Source organism: Episyrphus balteatus, chromosome 4 (assembly GCF_945859705.1).
Source record: "Episyrphus balteatus chromosome 4, idEpiBalt1.1, whole genome shotgun sequence".
NCBI classification, from domain to species: Eukaryota; Metazoa; Arthropoda; class Insecta; order Diptera; family Syrphidae; genus Episyrphus; species Episyrphus balteatus.
The window spans coordinates 74,069,757-74,089,851 of NC_079137.1; the positions used below are offsets into that span (position 1 = coordinate 74,069,757).

Here is a 20,095-nt window from a genome sequence, read left to right on the forward strand (position 1 = left end):
ATAGATTTCTATATTATATGTAGAGTGAGATTATTGTTTTCTTTAAATCTCTTTTGGCTCACGTTACTAATATTTGTTGTACTAAATAATCTAGTACATTTACTGAGTTGTAGATAGAAATTATGATAGTTTCCATAGAGAAAGGAATACCTCCTCTATGATGGTTTCCTTGAATGTGCGTTCGATTAAAAAATTACTAGTAAAGTGCTTATGAGTACTTCTAAAAAGATGAGCTCTTTACCTTATACGAGTACCACAGACAGACTTCTATTTTAACTTATTGGGATTTTGTTCCTCTGGAAAAATTCTTTCACAATTCGGCACTGCGAAAATCGCCAAATGTTAAGTCTGATTTAAGTTGCATTACTTGTGGAATTTTTTTTAGATTTTTTCCCCAAAAAAATATTTTTTAACTCACCACAGCTGTAAACTAAAATCGAAAAAAATGTATGCTCTCCCCAATTTTTTTTCTCGCAAAACAATGTGCATCCCATTGTTTTTGCGGAAAAAACTTACAATTGTCATCTGTTCACCAAAACGCGGTAATAGTTCCTTCCGCTTTTACAACTTAGTACAATAATTGTACCGCATTTCAACTTCATAAATCCCCAATTTGTGCTCACAGAACTGTCAAAATTAGTCAGGGGAGTGAGGCCAATGTGAATACCGTCTGAGCAACCAATGTAACTCTTTCTTTCGGCAGATCCGTTTACATCAGCTGTCAGTAATACCCGCGTTCCTGTGGAGGTTATTAACTACTCATGAGAACTTTACTAGCGCTTTTCAATAGAACGCACTTTCAACGAAATCAATGGAATTCCTTTGGAGGCGACAGACTATTCATGAGTAGAAATCTATTACAATAACTATTCCTAGCTCCGTTCCATTGGAGGTGGTAGTCCACTCATGATCTAGTACTACAATCAACACATGTTTTTCTGTTCAAGTAGGTAGGATCAATGTTTAGTTGTTGTACTAGATTTCTATTCGTGAGTAAACTACCAACTCCAATGAAACAGGTCTAATAGCTCTGTTTGATGTGAGTACTTTGAAAATTTAAATTGAAAATGACAACTGAACGAAATTAAAAATGATTGTTGCAGTTATCCATGTGTCTTCTCAAACACAATGTTAGCAACTTAATCGATAACTTGATGACACACACTAGCTAAGTTTATCACATTTCTTCAATATTTAATTTATCATACTTATATCAGAAAAGAGTTTATCTTTAAATCTTATACTTTAATCTACGATAAGAAAGCTCAAGGTACAAAGGAAAATTTAAACGCCAAACCATTAATTACAGCAATTTTATCATAAAAAATAACTTAAACTTGAACCATTGTAGTTTAGTTATTATAACCCAGACAGAAGAACAATTTATTAATAATATTTATCACATTTGTTTTTTATGAGTAATTTATTATTGAGTCATAAAGATAAATGTACTAAAATCTTTAGTGATAAAACTACATAAAATATTTCACTAAGCGAATACAATCATAAACTTTCTTCATTTTAGTCAATATTTGCGGGACAATTGACCAAATGACGGAAGTTGCAGACATTATTTATTTCATCAAACCAAGTTCCAAGTTGGCAATGCAACAAAACTGGTTGTCCATTTCGACAAACATAATAGTCACGGCAATGTACTAGATCGGCGAAAAACGATCCATCCGGTACATTTTTACAGCTTACTGGATGTGGGGTTGGTGTGGGTCCTTCCGATGTAGTTGAAGACTCCGATGATGAAGAATCTTCTGTGGTTGATGTTGAAGTCTCTGTTCTTGACGTTGAAGATTCGGAACTAGATGAAGACTCAGCTGTTGAAGACTCCGACGTTGAAGAATCTTCAGTAGTTGATGTTGATTGTTCAGTTGATAATGATGAACTCTCTGTTGTCGAAGAATCTGTTGAAGATTCGGTAGACCCGGTAGTGGATGAAGATTCAGCTGTTGAAGACTCCGACGTTGAAGAATCTGCAGTAGTTGATGTAGAAGACTCAGTTGATACGGATGACGTTTCTGTTGACGAAGATTCTGTTGGATCTGGACTAGGCGAAGACTCAGTAGTTGTTGATGATGGCTCACTTGGAGTTGGTTCCGTTGGGTTATCACAACTACAAGGTGGACACTTGCCAACTACACACGTCTGAATTTCGTGCATATATTTCATACCAGGTGCACAATATTGCTGTAACTTATGTCCACTGTGACATAAATAATATCCATGACAATCTTCATGATCTATCAATGTTTTTCCAATCGAACTGCTCTCACATTGTTCTTCAACTGAAGCAGCAAGCTGCAACAGAAAACCTAAAACTACTATCACTGACGGACCTATTTTAAATAGAATTCTATTAGTACTGTTCGCTCAAATTTGAAATCAAAAACTCACGAATCATAAAGGTACTATGTATAACACTCTTCTATTACAGGAAAGGACTATCTAAAATAATTTTAAGCCCGTCCGTCTTATATTAAATTGTTATCAATACAACTTAAACTGTTATCTTAACTCTTAAGTATCTCAACTAGAAAGATTAGTTTAGTTATGCCTAAATACTCATGTTATTTGTAATAATTAGCTAGTTGACACATAAATAACTTGTGAAGCTACTTGAAGAGTTTGAGACAAAATTGTCTCAATGGGATAATACAGTGGAACTAGAATACAACGTATTATTGATAAGAAATCGTCGTAGAGTATTTGTTTGTACCACTTGAAAAGAGTGGGATTTTTTTTTTATTGTAATAGAGTATTGTTCAGAGTCAATGAAGCAGTTGAAAGTTTTGATTCTCAAGGTTTATTCTTGTAAAGAAACAATAATTTATCTTTATTGGAATGTAACTATAATCTAAGAAATCTTTCTGATAAGAACGAAATCGTTGAGTTCAAGAGAAAGGAAATGACAAGTTGTAGTAAAACCATACAACGATCTAGTCAAACAACTACATTTGTTATTATGAATTGTTTATTTCCTTAATTGATTCATAAAATTTTTGAAAAAATGTAATAAACAATATTTTCCTAAATCTCACGATGACGCCAGTCAATTATTAAATAAACAAAAATTATATTGTTTTAAACGGTTTTTATTTTCTTATAGTGCAAACAGTAGTTTTATTGGATAAGTCACCAAGAGAATGTAAGACTTACAAGCAATGAGGCAAGATCTGACAGCTGTCAGTTTTAGTCGACATTTGCTGGACAATCAACATAATTGGTATATTGACAGATTTTTCTAGAACTATCGAACCACATGCCTGCTTGACAAACGAATTTAATAGGAATTTCGTTTTGACACATCCAGAATCTGCTACAGTGATCAGGGTCAGCAATGAAGGTTCCATTGGCAATGTTTTTGCAGTTGACAAGGGGTTGTGGGTCTTGTATTCTTGATTCTGCAGACACTTCTGAAGTTGAGTCAGAAACAGATTCGGTTACAATTTCAGTTGGCCCTGAAGTTGACGAACTTTGTTCTGGTGACGTTTCCTCTGATGATGTAGAGTCGGTAGTGGTGTCAATCGCAGAAGTGGTAGTTAATTCGTGTGAACTTGAATCTTCAGTGGTTTGCTGTGCAGTTGATGAGGCTGAAGTCACTGTCGACTCAACTGATTCAGCGGAAGTCGACTCCACTGGGCTGGGTGAACTTGCACCTCCAGTGCTTGGCGCTGCTGTCGATGGGGCTGAAGTCACAGTAGACTCAACTGATTCAGCAGTAGTCGACTCCACTGGGCTTGATGAACTTGCACCTTCAGTGGTCTGTGCTGCTGTTGATGAATCTGGAGTCACTGTAGACTCAATCGGGTCAGTGATGAAAGATGAGTCAGCAGGGCTGGATGAACTTGCACCTTCAGTGGTCTGTGCTGCTGTTGATGGGGCTGAAGTCACTGTAGACTCAATCGGCTCAGTGGTAGAAGATGAGTCAGCAGGGCTGGATGAACTTGATCCTTCAGTGATCTGTGCTGCTGTTGATGAGTCTGAAGTCACTGTAGACTCAATCGGCTCAGTGACGGTAGATGATTCAGCTGGGCTGGATGAACCTTCAGTGGTCTGTGCTTCTGTTGATGAGTCTGAAGTCACTGTAGACTCAATCGGCTCAGTGACGGTAGATGATTCAGCAGGGCTGGATGAACTTGCCCCTTCAGTGGTCTGTGCTGCTGTTGATGAGTCTGAAGTCACTGTAGACTCAATCGGCTCAGTGACGGTAGATGATTCAGCAGGGCTGGATGAACTTGCACCTTCAGTGGTCTGTGCTGCTGTTGATGAATCTGAAGTCACTGTAGACTCAATCGGCTCAGTGACGGTAGATGATTCAGCAGGGCTGGATGAACTTGCCCCTTCAGTGGTCTGTGCTGCTGTTGATGAGTCTGAAGTCACTGTAGACTCAATCGGCTCAGTGACGGTAGATGATTCAGCAGGGCTGGATGAACTTGCACCTTCAGTGGTCTGTGCTGCTGTTGATGAATCTGAAGTCACTGTAGACTCAATCGGCTCAGTGACGGTAGATGATTCAGCAGGGCTGGATGAACTTGCACCTTCAGTGGTCTGTGCTGCTGTTGATGGGGCTGAAGTAACAGTAGACTCAATCGGCTCAGTGACGGTAGATGATTCAGCAGGGCTGGATGAACTTGCCCCTTCAGTGGTCTGTGCTGCTGTTGATGAGTCTGAAGTCACTGTAGACTCAATCGGCTCAGTGACGGTAGATGATTCAGCAGGGCTGGATGAACTTGCCCCTTCAGTGGTCTGTGCTGCTGTTGATGAGTCTGAAGTCACTGTAGACTCAATAGGCTCAGTGACGGTAGATGATTCAGCAGGGCTGGATGAACTTGCCCCTTCAGTGGTCTGTGCTTCTGTTGATGAGTCTGAAGTCACTGTAGATTCAATCGGCTCAGTGATGGTAGATGAGTCAGCAGGGCTGGATGAACTTGCACCTTCAGTACTCTGTTCTGTTGTTGATGAGTCTGAAGTCACTGTAGACTCAATCGGCTCAGTGATGGTAGATGAGTCAGCAGGGCTGGATGAACTTGCACCTTCAGTACTCTGTTCTGTTGTTGATGAGTCTGAAGTCACTGTAGATTCAATCGGCTCAGTGATGGTAGATGATTCAGCAGGGCTGGATGAACTTGCACCTTCAGTACTCTGTTCTGTTGTTGATGAGTCTGAAGTCACTGTAGACTCAATCGGCTCAGTGATGGTAGATGATTCAGCAGGGCTGGATGAACTTGCCCCTTCAGTGGTCTGTGCTGCTGTTGATGAGTCTGAAGTCACTGTAGACTCAATCGGCTCAGTGACGGTAGATGATTCAGCAGGGCTGGATGAACTTGCCCCTTCAGTGGTCTGTGCTGCTGTTGATGAATCTGAAGTCACTGTAGACTCAATCGGCTCAGTGACGGTAGATGATTCAGCAGGGCTGAATGAACTTGCACCTTCAGTGGTCTGTGCTGCTGTTGATGGGGCTGAAGTAACAGTAGACTCAATCGGCTCAGTGACGGTAGATGATTCAGCAGGGCTGGATGAACTTGCCCCTTCAGTGGTCTGTGCTGCTGTTGATGAGTCTGAAGTCACTGTAGATTCAATCGGCTCAGTGATGGTAGATGATTCAGCAGGGCTGGATGAACTTGCCCCTTCAGTGGTCTGTGCTGCTGTTGATGGGGCTGAAGTAACAGTAGACTCAATCGGCTCAGTGACGGTAGATGATTCAGCAGGGCTGGATGAACTTGCACCTTCAGTGGTCTGTGCTGCTGTTGATGAGTCTGAAGTCACTGTAGACTCAATAGGCTCAGTGACGGTAGATGATTCAGCAGGGCTGGATGAACTTGCCCCTTCAGTGGTCTGTGCTTCTGTTGATGAGTCTGAAGTCACTGTAGACTCAATCGGCTCAGTGACGGTAGATGATTCAGCAGGGCTGGATGAACTTGCACCTTCAGTGGTCTGTGCTGCTGTTGATGAGTCTGAAGTCACTGTAGACTCAATAGGCTCAGTGACGGTAGATGATTCAGCAGGGCTTGATGAACTTGCCCCTTCAGTGGTCTGTGCTGCTGTTGATGAGTCTGAAGTCACTGTAGACTCAATCGGCTCAGTGACGGTAGATGATTCAGCAGGGCTGGATGAACTTGCACCTTCAGTGGTCTGTGCTGCTGTTGATGAGTCTGAAGTCACTGTAGATTCAATCGGCTCAGTGACGGTAGATGATTCAGCAGGGCTGGATGAACTTGCACCTTCAGTGGTCTGTGCTGCTGTTGATGAGTCTGAAGTCACTGTAGACTCAATAGGCTCAGTGACGGTAGATGATTCAGCAGGGCTTGATGAACTTGCCCCTTCAGTGGTCTGTGCTGCTGTTGATGAGTCTGAAGTCACTGTAGACTCAATCGGCTCAGTGACGGTAGATGATTCAGCAGGGCTGGATGAACTTGCCCCTTCAGTGGTCTGTGCTGCTGTTGATGAGTCTGAAGTCACTGTAGATTCAATCGGCTCAGTGACGGTAGATGATTCAGCAGGGCTGGATGAACTTGCACCTTCAGTGGTCTGTGCTGCTGTTGATGAGTCTGAAGTCACTGTAGATTCAATCGGCTCAGTGACGGTAGATGATTCAGCAGGGCTGGATGAACTTGCCCCTTCAGTGGTCTGTGCTTCTGTTGATGAGTCTGAAGTCACTGTAGACTCAATCGGCTCAGTGACGGTAGATGATTCAGCAGGGCTGGATGAACTTGCACCTTCAGTGGTCTGTGCTGCTGTTGATGAGTCTGAAGTCACTGTAGACTCAATAGGCTCAGTGACGGAAGATGATTCAGCAGGGCTTGATGAACTTGCCCCTTCAGTGGTCTGTGCTGCTGTTGATGAGTCTGAAGTCACTGTAGACTCAATCGGCTCAGTGACGGTAGATGATTCAGCAGGGCTGGATGAACTTGCCCCTTCAGTGGTCTGTGCTGCTGTTGATGGGGCTGAAGTCACTGTAGACTCAATCGGCTCAGTGATGGTAGACGAGTCAGCTGGGCTGGATGAACTTGCACCTTCAGTGCTCTGTGCTGCTGTTGACGAGTCTGAAGACACGGTTGTCTCAACTGAAGGAGGGGTAGTTAATTCGGATGACCCTTCAATTTCAGTACTTTGTTCTGCTATTGGTGAGTCCGAAGTCACAGTTATTGTAGGATGATCGGAAGAATTTGTCTGTGCTGGCTCAGAAACATTCTCAGTAGTGGTTTCAGGTGGCAAAGTCACTTTGGCTGTTGTAGCTTCAACATGATCTGGGACTATGGTTGTTGGTGGCTGTATGTGGCATACTGGACATTTCCCCCATACACATGTATTAGAATTTTCATCAAATTTCCATCCAGGTGCACAATACTGCTGAAATTTTCGACCACTAAGGCAAACAAAATATCCATGGCAATCATCCGGATCTAGAAATTTTGTTCCATCTGCAAGAATTTCACATATGTTTGAGGCTGTTGTAAGCCCAACTTGCAGATTGATTAACACAACTGTCAAAATTAATAAACCTGTCAAAGGAAAATTCCAAAAATTAAAGAAGACGTTTTTCAAAATAAATTTTACACTTACGGAACATATTTCGTTGCACTATTTCAACTAAAGACTATCTGGAGTTATTGTAAGCTTTGTCTGTTTTATATGTTCGGTTCTTATCTTGAATAAAATGTTAGAATCTGAAGTATCCTGATAAAGTTGTAAGCACTTGTGTTTATTAATTAAAGAACATGATTTGTTCAATGTAAGCTTCTGAAGATCTTAAAGTTCTGCGGAAATGGTTTTGTTTCGTTTTATTTTTTATAAATAAATAAATAAGACTTGAGTGTGTCGTTGATATTATCAAGAAGGAAATCTTAGAAAAATTATGGAATGTATTAGATATTAATGTAAACTTTTTTTTTATGGCAAATTTGAAGTTGAATATGCGCCTTGCAAATGCTTTTTTTATTAGTCAATAAAATTCTAAATATTAAGACTGTTATCAAATGGGTTTTCCTTTTGATTTGTTTTTTGATTGTAAGGTGTATTTTTTTTAACACTTAGGCACATTTTATTCACATACCATTAAAAATAAATTCGCCATTTAAAATGGAAAATTTTAAAATTCGTATGAAATTTGACAAATTTTCTGTTTTCAATGTCGACTTTAAATATAATGGCGAGTGAATAAATTGGGCATAAGGCCTAAGGATGTTTAAAATCAGCGTTTGAAAAATCGTTTTGTGTTGGCCAAGTTTAGCGTGTATATCTCTACAAAGCACTGGATTATGGTTTACCAACAAAGTATAACAGTTTTCAGTTCTAATCGAAGCTGTCATTAGCCTTTGCCTATGGTCAAATGTGGACTCCTCTGTATATAGAGATATATAGAATCTCTATATACAGAGGAGTCCACATTTGTATTTGAATCTACTATCCAGAGTTTTATAGAGATCTGTAAATTAAACAAACCCATTTGGTATCGTATAACAGTTATAAATTCGGATTGGAGGCACCGTAGTGGTTGAACTGAGTTGAGTTGAGCCTTCAGAGCTTGTAAATAAAAATGGCATCCGTTTCAGAACTTCCTTTTCACCACTTTCTTCTACGCAGTCTCAAAAAAAAATATCGGATGGCTCTACGACTTGACGTCTGTTCACATTTCTCACAACAACTCGGTGCAAGTTTCTTCCGCCTAAGCAACTTTATTTGTTTTTATAAACCAAGATGATTCATTTTGGTTTACATACTTGGTAGAGATTGAACGATGAATATAATTGTCAATTGGAATAAAAAAGTGCAACATTTTCAAAAAACTGTTATACTTTTAAGAAATTCACATTTTAAGTCTGTTTTTGCAATTTTTTAAGACCAGTGGATAAAAGACGCTATCCAAGGCTTAGCATTTTTCATATTAATTACAATAACAACCAAGCTTTTTGGGCTTATTTATTTAGCCAGTCTTTTACAAACCATTAATATAACACTTTTGCAGTGACATGACAGAAAAGTCTGTCAAAAACGTTGCTTAAACCAAAATTGACAGCCGAACATGAGACGTCACTGTCACAACTATTGAGACACGCTAGTTTGAGAGATTCTTGACATTTTGAAAAGGGATTAACATCTGAGCTAACAAGTAAATTTTTTTTGTTTAATGATGAAAACGTCAAAATCATCAATGAATTGTATTAAAACAATCCTATTCATACGAAAAGATAGTGTTTACTTAATTCTTTAAAAAATATTTCGGAGTTGTGAACAGAAATCAAAAGAATTACCAAAAAGATAAAAGAAAAAAACAATGACGCTGATATATTGGTAACGTCAATTAATTTTTTTTTAAATCAATAACTTATCATGTCACGATTAAAAAATGTTTCTTTGACAGCATAAGTACTCCTGCTTAGCTGTATATAAATCTTCAAATTAAAAAGTCTGGTTTTTACCCAAAAAAATTATCTTCCGCCTATTAAGAAAGTGCTCATGATTTATCTTATCTTTTTTTTTTGTCAAAAATAGTTTAAAATCCAATAACAGTCTCTTTTTTATATATTAAAGCCAACTGTCACATATCATTGGCAGTTGTTGATTACTCCTTCTGTTAGAAGTTAAACATGAAGAGTAGGTTCTATCTTGAACAAGTTTAATTTTTTTTGTTTTAACTAAAACTTTTCGAATTTCACAGTTCTAATCTTTTTGTTGGCGGTGACACTTTTTGAGACATCGCAGGGACTGATTGAACCATATGATTCAAATATCTGTCGATTGTTTAAAAATGGTGTAAAACTACGTAACCCTGGTAAATGTGATTCCTATATTACCTGTCAAGATGGTGTCGCAAAAATTACCGAATGCAAAGGAAAATACTTTAACAAAGAAACTGGCAAATGCGTTACAAAAGTACCAGATTCATACTGCAAAGATCCATGTACTAAAAAATCACCATTTTGGGAAAAAGATCCAAAATCTTGTGAAGGTTATTTTACATGTCGTCCAGAGGGTGGCGTTCAGGAATACTGTCCCGATGACTTAGATTTTGATTATAAACAACAAGCTTGTGTATATAAATCGGATTCAAATTGTAAAGGCTTTGACATTTGTGACATTGCACCAAATAATATGCCATTTAAGAACGAAAATAACTGTCAAAGATATTATACATGTGTCAAGAATAAAGTAACTGAAAAAGTTTGTGAGAAACAATATTATGACGTACAAAAAGGTTGTACTAAAAAATCTGAAGTTGAATGCTTAAACCATCCGATTCCAGAAAACGCTTGCGGAACACCTAAACATCCAGCTCGAGATCAATTCGTCAGTGATGAACTAACATGTTGTAAATATTATTACTGTAAAGATAAGGGTGATAATGTTGTGGATGAATCACCACAACTTGGCCAGTGCCCAGAGGGTAAATTTTTTGACAGCGCGCAACAGGCATGTTATACAGCTGAAAATGTCAGATGTGACGAAGATCGATGTGATGGAATGAATCGTAGCAAAGTTATTAGTTCAGATGAAGGTTGTCAGCATTATTTATTATGCGATAAAGGAGTTACTGTAGGAAAAGAAAAATGCCCTGATGGACAGTATTTTGATTCAAGCTCTATGGAGTGTACAACTACAGTTCAAAATTATCTAGCATGTACTTCCTGAAAAAATATATCTCTCACTATTAAATAAATTTTAAATGAAGAATACGTGTGTTTTTTTTATTTCTTGTTGTGTGATCTTCTACTAATCAAATGACAGGTTGAAAACAACCCTGTTTAATGTCAAAGTGACGTTTATGTATCCTCATTAGATTCGACCGTTAACGTGCTTCTTCTTCTTTTCCCAGAGATTATGTGTTTTTTTCTTCTTTTTAGAATGTAGGGCCTGCTGCAAACATGCGTTTTTTGACGCATGATGCCCCACACATTTGATTCCTAATGTATTCGCAGTTTAAATGAGGATGCATACACTGCGGGAAAAAAGACTCGCAGGGTACCAAAACACAGCAGCGTTATCGAAGCGTTACCGAAGCGTCACCGCGAGATCAGTAGATTGACGCAATTTTGTATTATTTCTGTTAAATCAAAAAACGCATGTGTGACCAGGCCTAAGGATTAAAGGCTATTCTCAAGGTGTTTAGTTCTGGTTTTAGTTTGCAGCCTCGACTTATAACTTGGCTGTATGCCAAGATTTTCGCTTAGGTTGCCTTTTGAAACCCAGCCTTTTGATGGCTCCTAACCAATATTTTTAGCACCGATGCAGATAAGATAAAGTGTTGCCAACTTTGACTAAAAGCCCAAAAAAAAATAAATTGCACGACTGGGGTCGCACGTACTTGCTCTTATGCTTAAAGTAACTATAATGTTAAAGCTTTTTATTCAAGAAATTTAACATTTGATATTTTGAAGAAATTTCATAAGTAGTATACAAAAATTAAATCTGTTTTTATAATTAATAAAACTCCGTTTTAAAATATCTTAAAAAAAAAAAAACAAATATGCCATTTTATTTCTCGTATAAAAAGGTATTTTTAGAAAAAAAATTTTGAAAATTGTAGGAGCCGTTTTTTAAAAAAATAATTTTTTATATATAAAATTTTTTTAACATTTTTCAAAAAAAAAGTTGGTATGCCATTTTGAAGAAATAATTAATTTACACATAAAAACTTAATTTCAAAATTTTTCATTGATCCGTTTTCAAAAAATTGATTTTTCAAAAAAAAATTTTGAAATATTTTTTAAAAAACCAAAAATGCGTTTTTTGAAAATTTTCTACAATTTTAATATTATCTTTACTTACACACTTTTGTATAAAAATTTTCATTTAAATTGGGTTAATTTTGTACGAGATATTCAGAAACGAAAAAAACCGTTCTATGACAGGTACCGTTAATAACGGTACAAAAAATATTTTTTTTATTTAAAAAGTTGGCCCTTATGTGTAGTATTACACACAAAAATTTTAATCAAAATCGTTAGAGCCGTTTTTGAAAAAAATTAACTTTTCTATTTCCGTTATATGGCAGGTACCGTTAGTTTTGGTCATAAAAAAAAATTTCAATTTCCCCTCTAGGGAATCACCAAAAACTGCTAACTACCAAGTTTGAAGAAAATCACTTCACTCGTTTAGGCTGCAGCTCCAGATAGAGACAGACGGACAGACAGACAGACAGACAGACAGACAGACAGACAGACAGACAGACAGACAGACAGACAGACAGACAGACAGACAGAATTGCCGGACCCACTTTTTTGGCATTCTCCATCATCGTAATGTCATGTAAAATTGTTATCTCGAGTTCGATTTTTTTTACGAATCCTAAACTTGCCCTATAGTACCTATATCGCAAGTAAAAAGAAAACACATAATTTTTGACATTGTTCTTTAATTTTTATTTTTCTTCAATTTCTAAGTACAAATGTCATATTCAATAACCTCTGTTGTACATGCTTGTCTCTTTTCATCATAGAACATCTCATCAGCGCACTTCCTTTCAGCAACTGTCATACCATCTTTGCAAACCAAATAATGTTGGCAACTGGTATCGCTGTTCACAAACAAATTACCACGTCCATCACAACGATCTTCTTCGCAATCAACATTCAACGGATGCATACAAGATTGTTTTTTATAATTAAAAAATTCTCCTTCTTTGCATTGATGCCATTCAGGATTTTCATCAGCTTGCTTGCCCTTATCCGCACACCAATAATAACCCCTGCAAGTGGCCTTATCTTTAACGGCCTTATTTTTCTCAGTTTTCCAACCACTTACGCAAACTTTTTGCGGTAAACTATTACAACTTTTGACAGTTGCCTTAGCTGCACATTTGCCAGTATCTCGATCGAACCACTGTCCTTTCGGGCAACTCTTCGATTTAAGTTTACTTTTCTCACAAATTTGATATTTTTCACAATTTTTTTCATCTTTAAACATAATACCATTCGGAACAATTTGACAGTAGCTGTCACCTTTACATTTTGATTTTTCCGAATAAATGCATTCTTGATCAAGTTCATTGAAATGTTGACCCAATGCACAGTTACCAAGAAGTCCAGTTCCATTTTGACAATAATAATATCCACTACATGATTTTGGATCAGCTACCCAATAATTATCAATATCAGGTGCACATGGATCAGGGCAACCAGTTTTTGATGTAACACATTTTTTTGATTCAACACTAAATATTTGATTTTTGGAACATTTTGTTGTGACTTCTGTGGAATTGGTACAGGTTACGTAGGAGTCACATGATTTTGGACTGGCGAATTTTGTTCCATCGGGAAATAGGCGACAAAAGTTGTTGTAGATTGCTTCAGTTTCGGTTGGAAGTCCAAGGACGATCAAGAAGAGACTTGCTGCAACAAAGTAGATCGATGATCCTTGAAATAAAAGAGAAAAGATTAAATTTAAAGGTCTTAAGTTAGGTGTTACAAGTTAGTTCGAAAAGTGTTGTGACTCTTGTGTCACCGTATAGGTAGAAGGTGGTTTTGTATGTCAAAAACGGAACGGCGACGTTCAGGTGTTAAATTTTTTTCATACAAAAACGCTGTGGGTGGCGTTTTTTGCCGTCGGTCGTCATTGGTACGGGACAGCCTTTATGTAAAAAAACGTTGGCGGGTACGTGTGGGACCTCATATAACCCACTTTTTAAGCTAGAATTTGACAGCTGAACGCGAATCTTTCATGAGAGTCTGAAATTCCCCCTAAAAATACTCGTTTTTTTAAGTCGCGTTCAGCTGTCACTTCAAGAATCCCGTTGACTTGGGAGAGTTATAATTAAAAAAATTAAATTGATTTAAGTTTTTGATTGCAAACGACACTTTCTTTTGAAAAAATGTTAAGTGTTGTACCCGTTCAGCAAGTAAAATGAGTGCTTTCTGACATCGGTTATGGTGTTAAGTGTTCGTTACAATAAGAAAGCGGATATTGATAACGCATGTATATTAAAAGGCGCGTGTCACACTGTACGAAGCACAGTGGTGTTGAATGTCTTTATTAATGTAGGTATAGAATTGGCGTTGGAACTGTCATGCTGAGTTGCTTTTATATTTATTACTATCGCCACTTCATTTTATCAAACAAAAACAATTTAATTCTTGAGTGTATACCTATGCAACTTCAAAAATGTTGATGTTTTTCCACACAACGTTCATTTATTTAAAACAAAAAAAAAAAAAAAATTCAACACTTAGCAAAAATTCAAGTGTTAAAAAGAAATCATTCAAGAATATTCTTCTGATTATAGTTTTTTTCTTTTACTCTTTTACCACTCTTAAATAATCATTAAATAACCAATCACTCCGATAACAATCAAAAACACAGTGCTGCTGCCCTTATCAGCTGTCAAAAAAACACAACACTTATCAGCTTAAACTTGTTGAAATGAAAAAGAAAGCGAAATTGTGTTTATTGTTTATGTTTTTTTTTTTATTTTTGTCTGATATACCTTTCATTGTACTTAATTCTTCTAATTATCCAATTTAATTTGACTATTTTTTTCTGACAACCGATAACTAAAGCTTAGCTATGGCTAACGCAGCCTTTTATACTTTTTAATGTTGTTGTTGTTGGTAAATGTCCAAATATGATTTTAAAAAGTTCATCAATACAAATGTTCGCTCATAGTTTAAAGATTAGATACAAAACAGGTGGCGTTGCGAACAAGCTCTTTAAATCAGTCAAAGCTGGTAATGTTTATTATCAAAATGTATGATAAATAATTGCTTTGTTTAGATTGTATACTTTGTGAGATTTATTTATTTGGTTATAAATTTTTAATTAGAACAAACTCTATACTGGTTAAGTTGATAAGAAATACTTAAAAGTACCATTTATTGATTTATGTAGCAAACATCAAAGTGTGGATAATATTATTTATGACATCGATGATTGCTGGATGAAGTCATAAATCTCAGCTGTAATAGGAATGAGTTTACATGAGCTTATATCAAAATCGATCGAACTGCTTTGTCATGTTTGTCAAAATGTTAGGAGTAATCATAATGAAAACAAGTGCGTGGAGATTTATGCGTGCGCAACTTTCTGCAGTGATGCTGTGAGGCTGCGTCATGCGTCAAAAAAACGCAAGTGTACACAGTGCCTAAAGTTGTAGGACTCGAACATATTTTCCCAAAACTTCCACGCTATATCCATTCAAAATCTGAAATAAAAAGAAATAACTCTTCAACGACAAAGGCAAAGGCAAAAGTCTCCACAGTGAAGTAAATGATTGAAAAACGAATGAATAGATCCCTAAATTAGAAGGATTTAGGCTGGTCTTCTGCCAAAGATCATAATTTAAGTTTTCCAAAGAATAATAATGAACATTATAAGCGCTCACTTAAATTTTGGTCTCCACCGGTGTTTTAAGTTATGAACTGTGACTTCGAAAAGTCTCCAAAAAAGAATACCGAAGTTTCAAATTCCTGCACTTCAGGTTACCTATTGTTCGTTGAGAAAATACGTTAGACGCCAAATATGTTACGTCACTCCCGCGATACTCCTGCGTTACTCATACGTCACTCATGCGTTACTCCTTCTAATTCGAATTTTTTTCTCTGTTTAAGATAAGTTGAGTGACTTAGCCATAAACAAAAAATACCAAGACTGGAAACTCGGCGGTCAACTGACGTTTGCCTACAAGCTGCGAGGTGTGGTGAATGTCGTGAACCTATCGTTGTGTTCGTGTTGGATGTGTGGTGAATGTCGTGAATCTATAAATGTGTGCGTGTTAACGTCATTTACCAACGTGGTGGCTTTCACATATATTCACAGACAACACTGTACACAAAAGGGTTTTGGGGGGAAAGACGTACGAAAGTTTCCAGTCTTGGTATTTTTTGTTTATGGACTTAGCATTAATCTTTTTAATAATTTCATTACAAAACAGTTGCTGAGCGGCCTGATTCACAGATAGTAACTGTTCCCGATTTCGGAGATTCTAACCAGAGATGGCAGAGTAGATTACGTCAGGTAATCTACTCGGTTAACTACGCGTAGTTAATCGAATAAACTACTCGCTTGATTTGTTTCATGTACTACCTACATTTCGTACGTGCAATAACTACATAAAAAACGTTATATTTCAAAAATATTTAAAAAAAAATAGCTGTGTTTTCGTGAGAATTTGGTTTCGTAAAGTAAAACCTTTTCAAAGAAACCACCCCAAGTCCATCTGGTTTCAAATATTCTATTCAAATTTACACTATCACAGCTATGTATTTCGATTTGAATAAGACTTTGACAATTTGGTGGTAAAATTGGCATTTCAAACTACATTTTGACGTCTAGCGCTACGTCTGCTACATTTAATTACGTTAACTACATTAAACTACGTTAACTACCTCATTTATGTAGTAGACGTAACAAATGTAGGAAATCAAAAAAAATCCAATTTTTGCCATCTCTGATTCTAACGGATGAAAAGGTGAAGATTAGATTTAATTATCTCCTTATCAAATCTTCGGGGCTTTTTTTTGACAGATTAACAAAAAGTTGAAACTTTTAATTAGCGCCGAACTTGTCATCAACCAAAAGGGAAAACCAATCAGTCTATGAAATTCAGAATTGGTTTTGGATAAACAACTTGTTTTGAAGTATAACCTAAAGCTTATCAAAATTGCTTTTTTAGCCAAACCTAACAACCAAAACCAAAACAAATTTATGATAGGTATAAATCTAAGTGAGAGATTTTTAATACAATATAAATTTTAGCAATCCACTAAGGTTATCTTATCGCTAAAAAATTCTTTTGCCTGGGTACAAAAATCATCTAAAATACAAACCTTGATAGCATTTAAAACCAATAACACTAAATGTGATTTGGTTAGTAGCTTCCAAATTGCTTAACTAAGATCAACAACTTTGCATTGGAGAAAAAGTTAAAAAAAAACCTTGGCAAAATGAAAGGTGACTTGAAATGACATTTGCAAAATATCTGTCAAAATTTTTAACACCTCTATTTCTAATTTACAGTTTGTCAGAAACTACTTGTTATTGTTCTAACGGCAACTTTTATAGCTGTTACCTTTGCTGAATATAATGAATTATGTGCACGATTTGTCGATGGAATGCAATTTCGTCAACCTGGCAACTGTCAAGCTTATGTCACTTGTAAAAATGGAACTGGAACTGTCACATCTTGCCCCAAAGATAAACTCTATGACAAAGACAGCAAGAAGTGCGTTACTTCTCTGAGTGATTCATATTGCAAGGAGCAATGCAAGAATAAAGATAATAAATGGATAGCTGATCCAGCTAACTGTAACGGATATTTCTTCTGTCAATCTGGCAAAGGTCTCAAGGGAACCTGCACTGATGGCTATCATTTTGATGAATCGGCACAATTATGTGTCTTCCCTCAGGATTCGGAGTGTATTGATATATCGGATTTTTGTGGAATCCTTCCTAAAAGTGCCTCATTTTCGGATCCTAATAACTGCAATAAGTACTTTCAATGTAGTAAAAGTACTATGAAAAAAACAACTTGTGCAAATGGTCAGTACTATGAGGTAGCAAGTGGCAAGTGCAAGAGTAAATATGAAGTAACTTGCAAGTCTCATCCGATTCCAACAAATGCATGTGGCAAGGACAGCAAACCGGTATACAATAAGTATGTTGAAGATAATGCAAGTTGCAGGGGATATTTCTATTGTGCTTATAAGGGTCCAAAAATATCTGACAAGAAGCCTTCCTGGAGTCAGTGCGCTGAGGGATTGTTTTTCAATAAAGATAAGCAAGCTTGTTATGATCCGGCAGAGACAAGTTGTAAGCACAATCGTTGTGAGGGTCGGGGTAATTTAAAAGTTATTGCCGAAGACTTTGGATGTCGTCATTATTATGCCTGTGAGGAAGGTTTTGTTAAGGAAAAACGAAAGTGTGCAAAGGATATGTTTTTCGATGAATCGTTACAAGCTTGTACATTTAAAGAGACTTTCTATTCGGTTTGTGATTTTTAATGCAAAAGTTTTTTTTAAATTGATATTCATATTAAAATACAATTTTAAAAATTATCAAGAATTTGTTGGTTTATATTAAACTGCGGGGTGGAGTTAATAAACAAATAAAAAATTATTTTAAGGATTCTTTCTATCTTTTTATTTATCTATTTTAACGAAAAATGCGTGTTATCTTTGAAACTTTTTTTAATACTGTTTGGATGCTAAAAGTGAAGTATGTTTCCAATCAATAGATTCTGAATTACAATTTTGACATTCTCACTTTGTATGCCGCTGATAAATACTCACCGTCACCGTTAACGGTGCATTTTTGTGATTAACCTAGGCTGGCAGTAGTAGCTTACCTAATTCGTAGTTGGCAACATCAGGAGCTTAAGCAATATATTTTTATTTTAGGAGCATTTGACAGTTGTTGTTATATTTACATGCAAATTTTTCCAATAGGGATGTAAGCGAATTTGTCAAAGTCAAATCTGACAACTCACTTTGAATAACATGACAGATACAAAATTTAAAGTAATTTTCGTACGAATTTATCAGCTAAATTGTTGCTGACTGTTTAAAGACTCTTGTTAAATTGATTTTTTTGTTGTTAAAAAAACATAACTTTATAGTTCCTATATAAGCTTTTTAATAGAAAAGCAAATGTCAGTGTCTTCAAAGTGAGCCGTTTGACATTTGAGCACTTCTTGCTTAAAAGCCCAATGGCCTATTTACTCGCCTGCCAATTTGTCAGTAATTTTGCCACTCAACTGTGATAATAATGACCTTTGTAATAATAATGGCAAAGAATTATCAGGTTCACGGTGGCGGCCATGGCGGTGCTATCCTATTATTTAAAAAAAAATTCCCGTGTTTATTACCAAAAAATAAAAATGGGAAGAAATTTATAAAGTTGTCGGGAAAACGGGACATAGTTAATAGAGTTTCACAATTACAGATCCAAACACCAGTCTGGTAGCACTCTTGGATCATGGATATTTGGTTACTGCTGGGAAACACATACAGCTAGCCTGGCTAAGCAGCAGCACACAACGCCTTCGACAGTTTCCAATAACCAATAGTTACCTAAGCGATCTTTAGTTTTATTAAGGGTGCTGAACTTATACTCATGCAATTCATGTAAAGTTTGGGTAAAACTGCTAAAACGAAAATTTGGTAAACAAGCTGTCAAATCCATACAAAATTTTGACATATTTCCCACTTTACCACGCTTACCCGGTTTAACAAGAGTTTACACTCTTTCATGAATAGGAATCCTTATTATTTTATCTTGTATCGAATTTCCTGGAAATTGATTGATTAAAAATTAATTAAAAAAAAAACTTCCGAAAGCGATACAAGAATAAAATATAATTAATATCAAAGTTCAGTAAGACAACTTTTATCAAGCAAAAACTAATTAATTAGGTATCTTATCTATTTCGGACAAAAGTCACACCACCTACTCACACTAGACACGGTGAGTCAAATCTTAGCAAATCAAATGATCAGGGAAGCGCTATGGTGGCGAGAAGAAACCATGGTGACGAGGAACCACGTTTTTTCTTTGTTTATTTCTTTCTTAATAAAAATGATATTCATGCATATTAACGAAGACGCAGTGATTCATTTCCGGGAATCTATTCGATCCGCAACCACATCAAATTTCAATCCGTGAACTCCCCGGGATAAACTGTATTACTGATCCACGAAACCACCCCAAACTGCTTACCGACATACATATGTCAAATGTCATTCTATCACTTCCGCACCGGCGAGTTCAGTAATAGGAAATCTGACGAAAGTGACTCTCATTCCCGCCGCAGTGCTTCTGCGTCTTCGGTAATAGGCATCATTGTATATATATTTCTATAGTACTATCATGAAGTCGAATTTAGTATTAGTTCATGTCGCCACTTTTTTGAGTGGGCGCTCAGTGTGTTTTTTTCATACAAATTCTGATTTTTCAAGTCACCACTAGAGTTCCTAAGATCGTTTTACTTCATGATAGTACTATGGAAATATATATACAATGATAGGCATGATTGTTGAAGAGCACGTAATAAAATTTTTGTTTAATAGAAGACAGCTTTCAACTTATGTTTGTATTACAATATTTTTATGGAGAATATTTGGCTGCGGGTCTTAACACACTAGCAGAGTTTGTATTG

General features: G+C 36.5%; 5 protein-coding genes across 9 annotated transcripts; 2 read left to right on the forward strand and 3 right to left on the reverse strand.

The window, feature by feature from the left end:
• Window positions 1–1,404: 1,404 nt before the first annotated feature.
• LOC129919964 (osteocalcin 2-like) lies at window positions 1,405–2,540 on the reverse strand. The gene is made up of 2 exons (XM_056001104.1): window positions 2,407–2,540; window positions 1,405–2,348 (listed from the first exon to the last, which is right to left on the reverse strand). The coding sequence occupies exons 1-2, from the start codon at window positions 2,411–2,413 to the stop codon at window positions 1,522–1,524; spliced, it is 834 nt and encodes a 277-aa protein (XP_055857079.1). The 5' UTR covers window positions 2,414–2,540; the 3' UTR covers window positions 1,405–1,521.
• A 543-nt stretch (window positions 2,541–3,083) lies between these two features.
• On the reverse strand, window positions 3,084–7,687 carry LOC129919960 (serine-rich adhesin for platelets-like). 5 transcript variants are annotated; one of them, XM_056001095.1, is made up of 4 exons: window positions 7,576–7,687; window positions 6,729–7,514; window positions 5,937–6,629; window positions 3,084–5,837 (listed from the first exon to the last, which is right to left on the reverse strand). In XM_056001095.1, exons 1-4 carry the CDS (start codon window positions 7,580–7,582, stop codon window positions 3,202–3,204), a joined length of 4,122 nt encoding a protein of 1,373 aa, XP_055857070.1. In that variant the 5' UTR covers window positions 7,583–7,687; the 3' UTR covers window positions 3,084–3,201. The 5 variants fall into 5 exon arrangements, with proteins under 5 accessions (XP_055857070.1, XP_055857073.1, XP_055857071.1 ...); XM_056001098.1 differs by having other exon boundaries at window positions 3,084–5,540; window positions 5,739–5,837; window positions 5,937–7,514; XM_056001096.1 differs by having other exon boundaries at window positions 3,084–5,639; window positions 5,739–5,837; window positions 5,937–7,514.
• Window positions 7,688–9,599: 1,912 nt separating this feature from the next.
• On the forward strand, window positions 9,600–10,644 carry LOC129919358 (peritrophin-44-like). The gene is made up of 2 exons (XM_056000216.1): window positions 9,600–9,606; window positions 9,671–10,644. The coding sequence occupies exons 1-2, from the start codon at window positions 9,600–9,602 to the stop codon at window positions 10,639–10,641; spliced, it is 978 nt and encodes a 325-aa protein (XP_055856191.1). The 3' UTR covers window positions 10,642–10,644.
• Window positions 10,645–12,362: 1,718 nt separating this feature from the next.
• Window positions 12,363–14,533, reverse strand: LOC129919963 (peritrophin-44-like). The gene is made up of 2 exons (XM_056001103.1): window positions 14,432–14,533; window positions 12,363–13,364 (listed from the first exon to the last, which is right to left on the reverse strand). The coding sequence occupies exons 1-2, from the start codon at window positions 14,436–14,438 to the stop codon at window positions 12,388–12,390; spliced, it is 984 nt and encodes a 327-aa protein (XP_055857078.1). The 5' UTR covers window positions 14,439–14,533; the 3' UTR covers window positions 12,363–12,387.
• Window positions 14,534–16,886: 2,353 nt separating this feature from the next.
• LOC129919359 (peritrophin-44-like) lies at window positions 16,887–17,942 on the forward strand. Its single transcript, XM_056000217.1, has 2 exons — window positions 16,887–16,893; window positions 16,960–17,942. The coding sequence occupies exons 1-2, from the start codon at window positions 16,887–16,889 to the stop codon at window positions 17,940–17,942; spliced, it is 990 nt and encodes a 329-aa protein (XP_055856192.1).
• Window positions 17,943–20,095: the final 2,153 nt, after the last annotated feature.

Bases quoted from the DNA above. Each gene is read 5' to 3' on its own strand.
- LOC129919960 (XM_056001094.1), bottom strand. The intron at 5,838-5,936 runs GTGCAAGTTCAT...AGACCACTGAAG, and splicing joins AGCAGCACAGACCACTGAAG to GGGCAAGTTCATCCAGCCCT.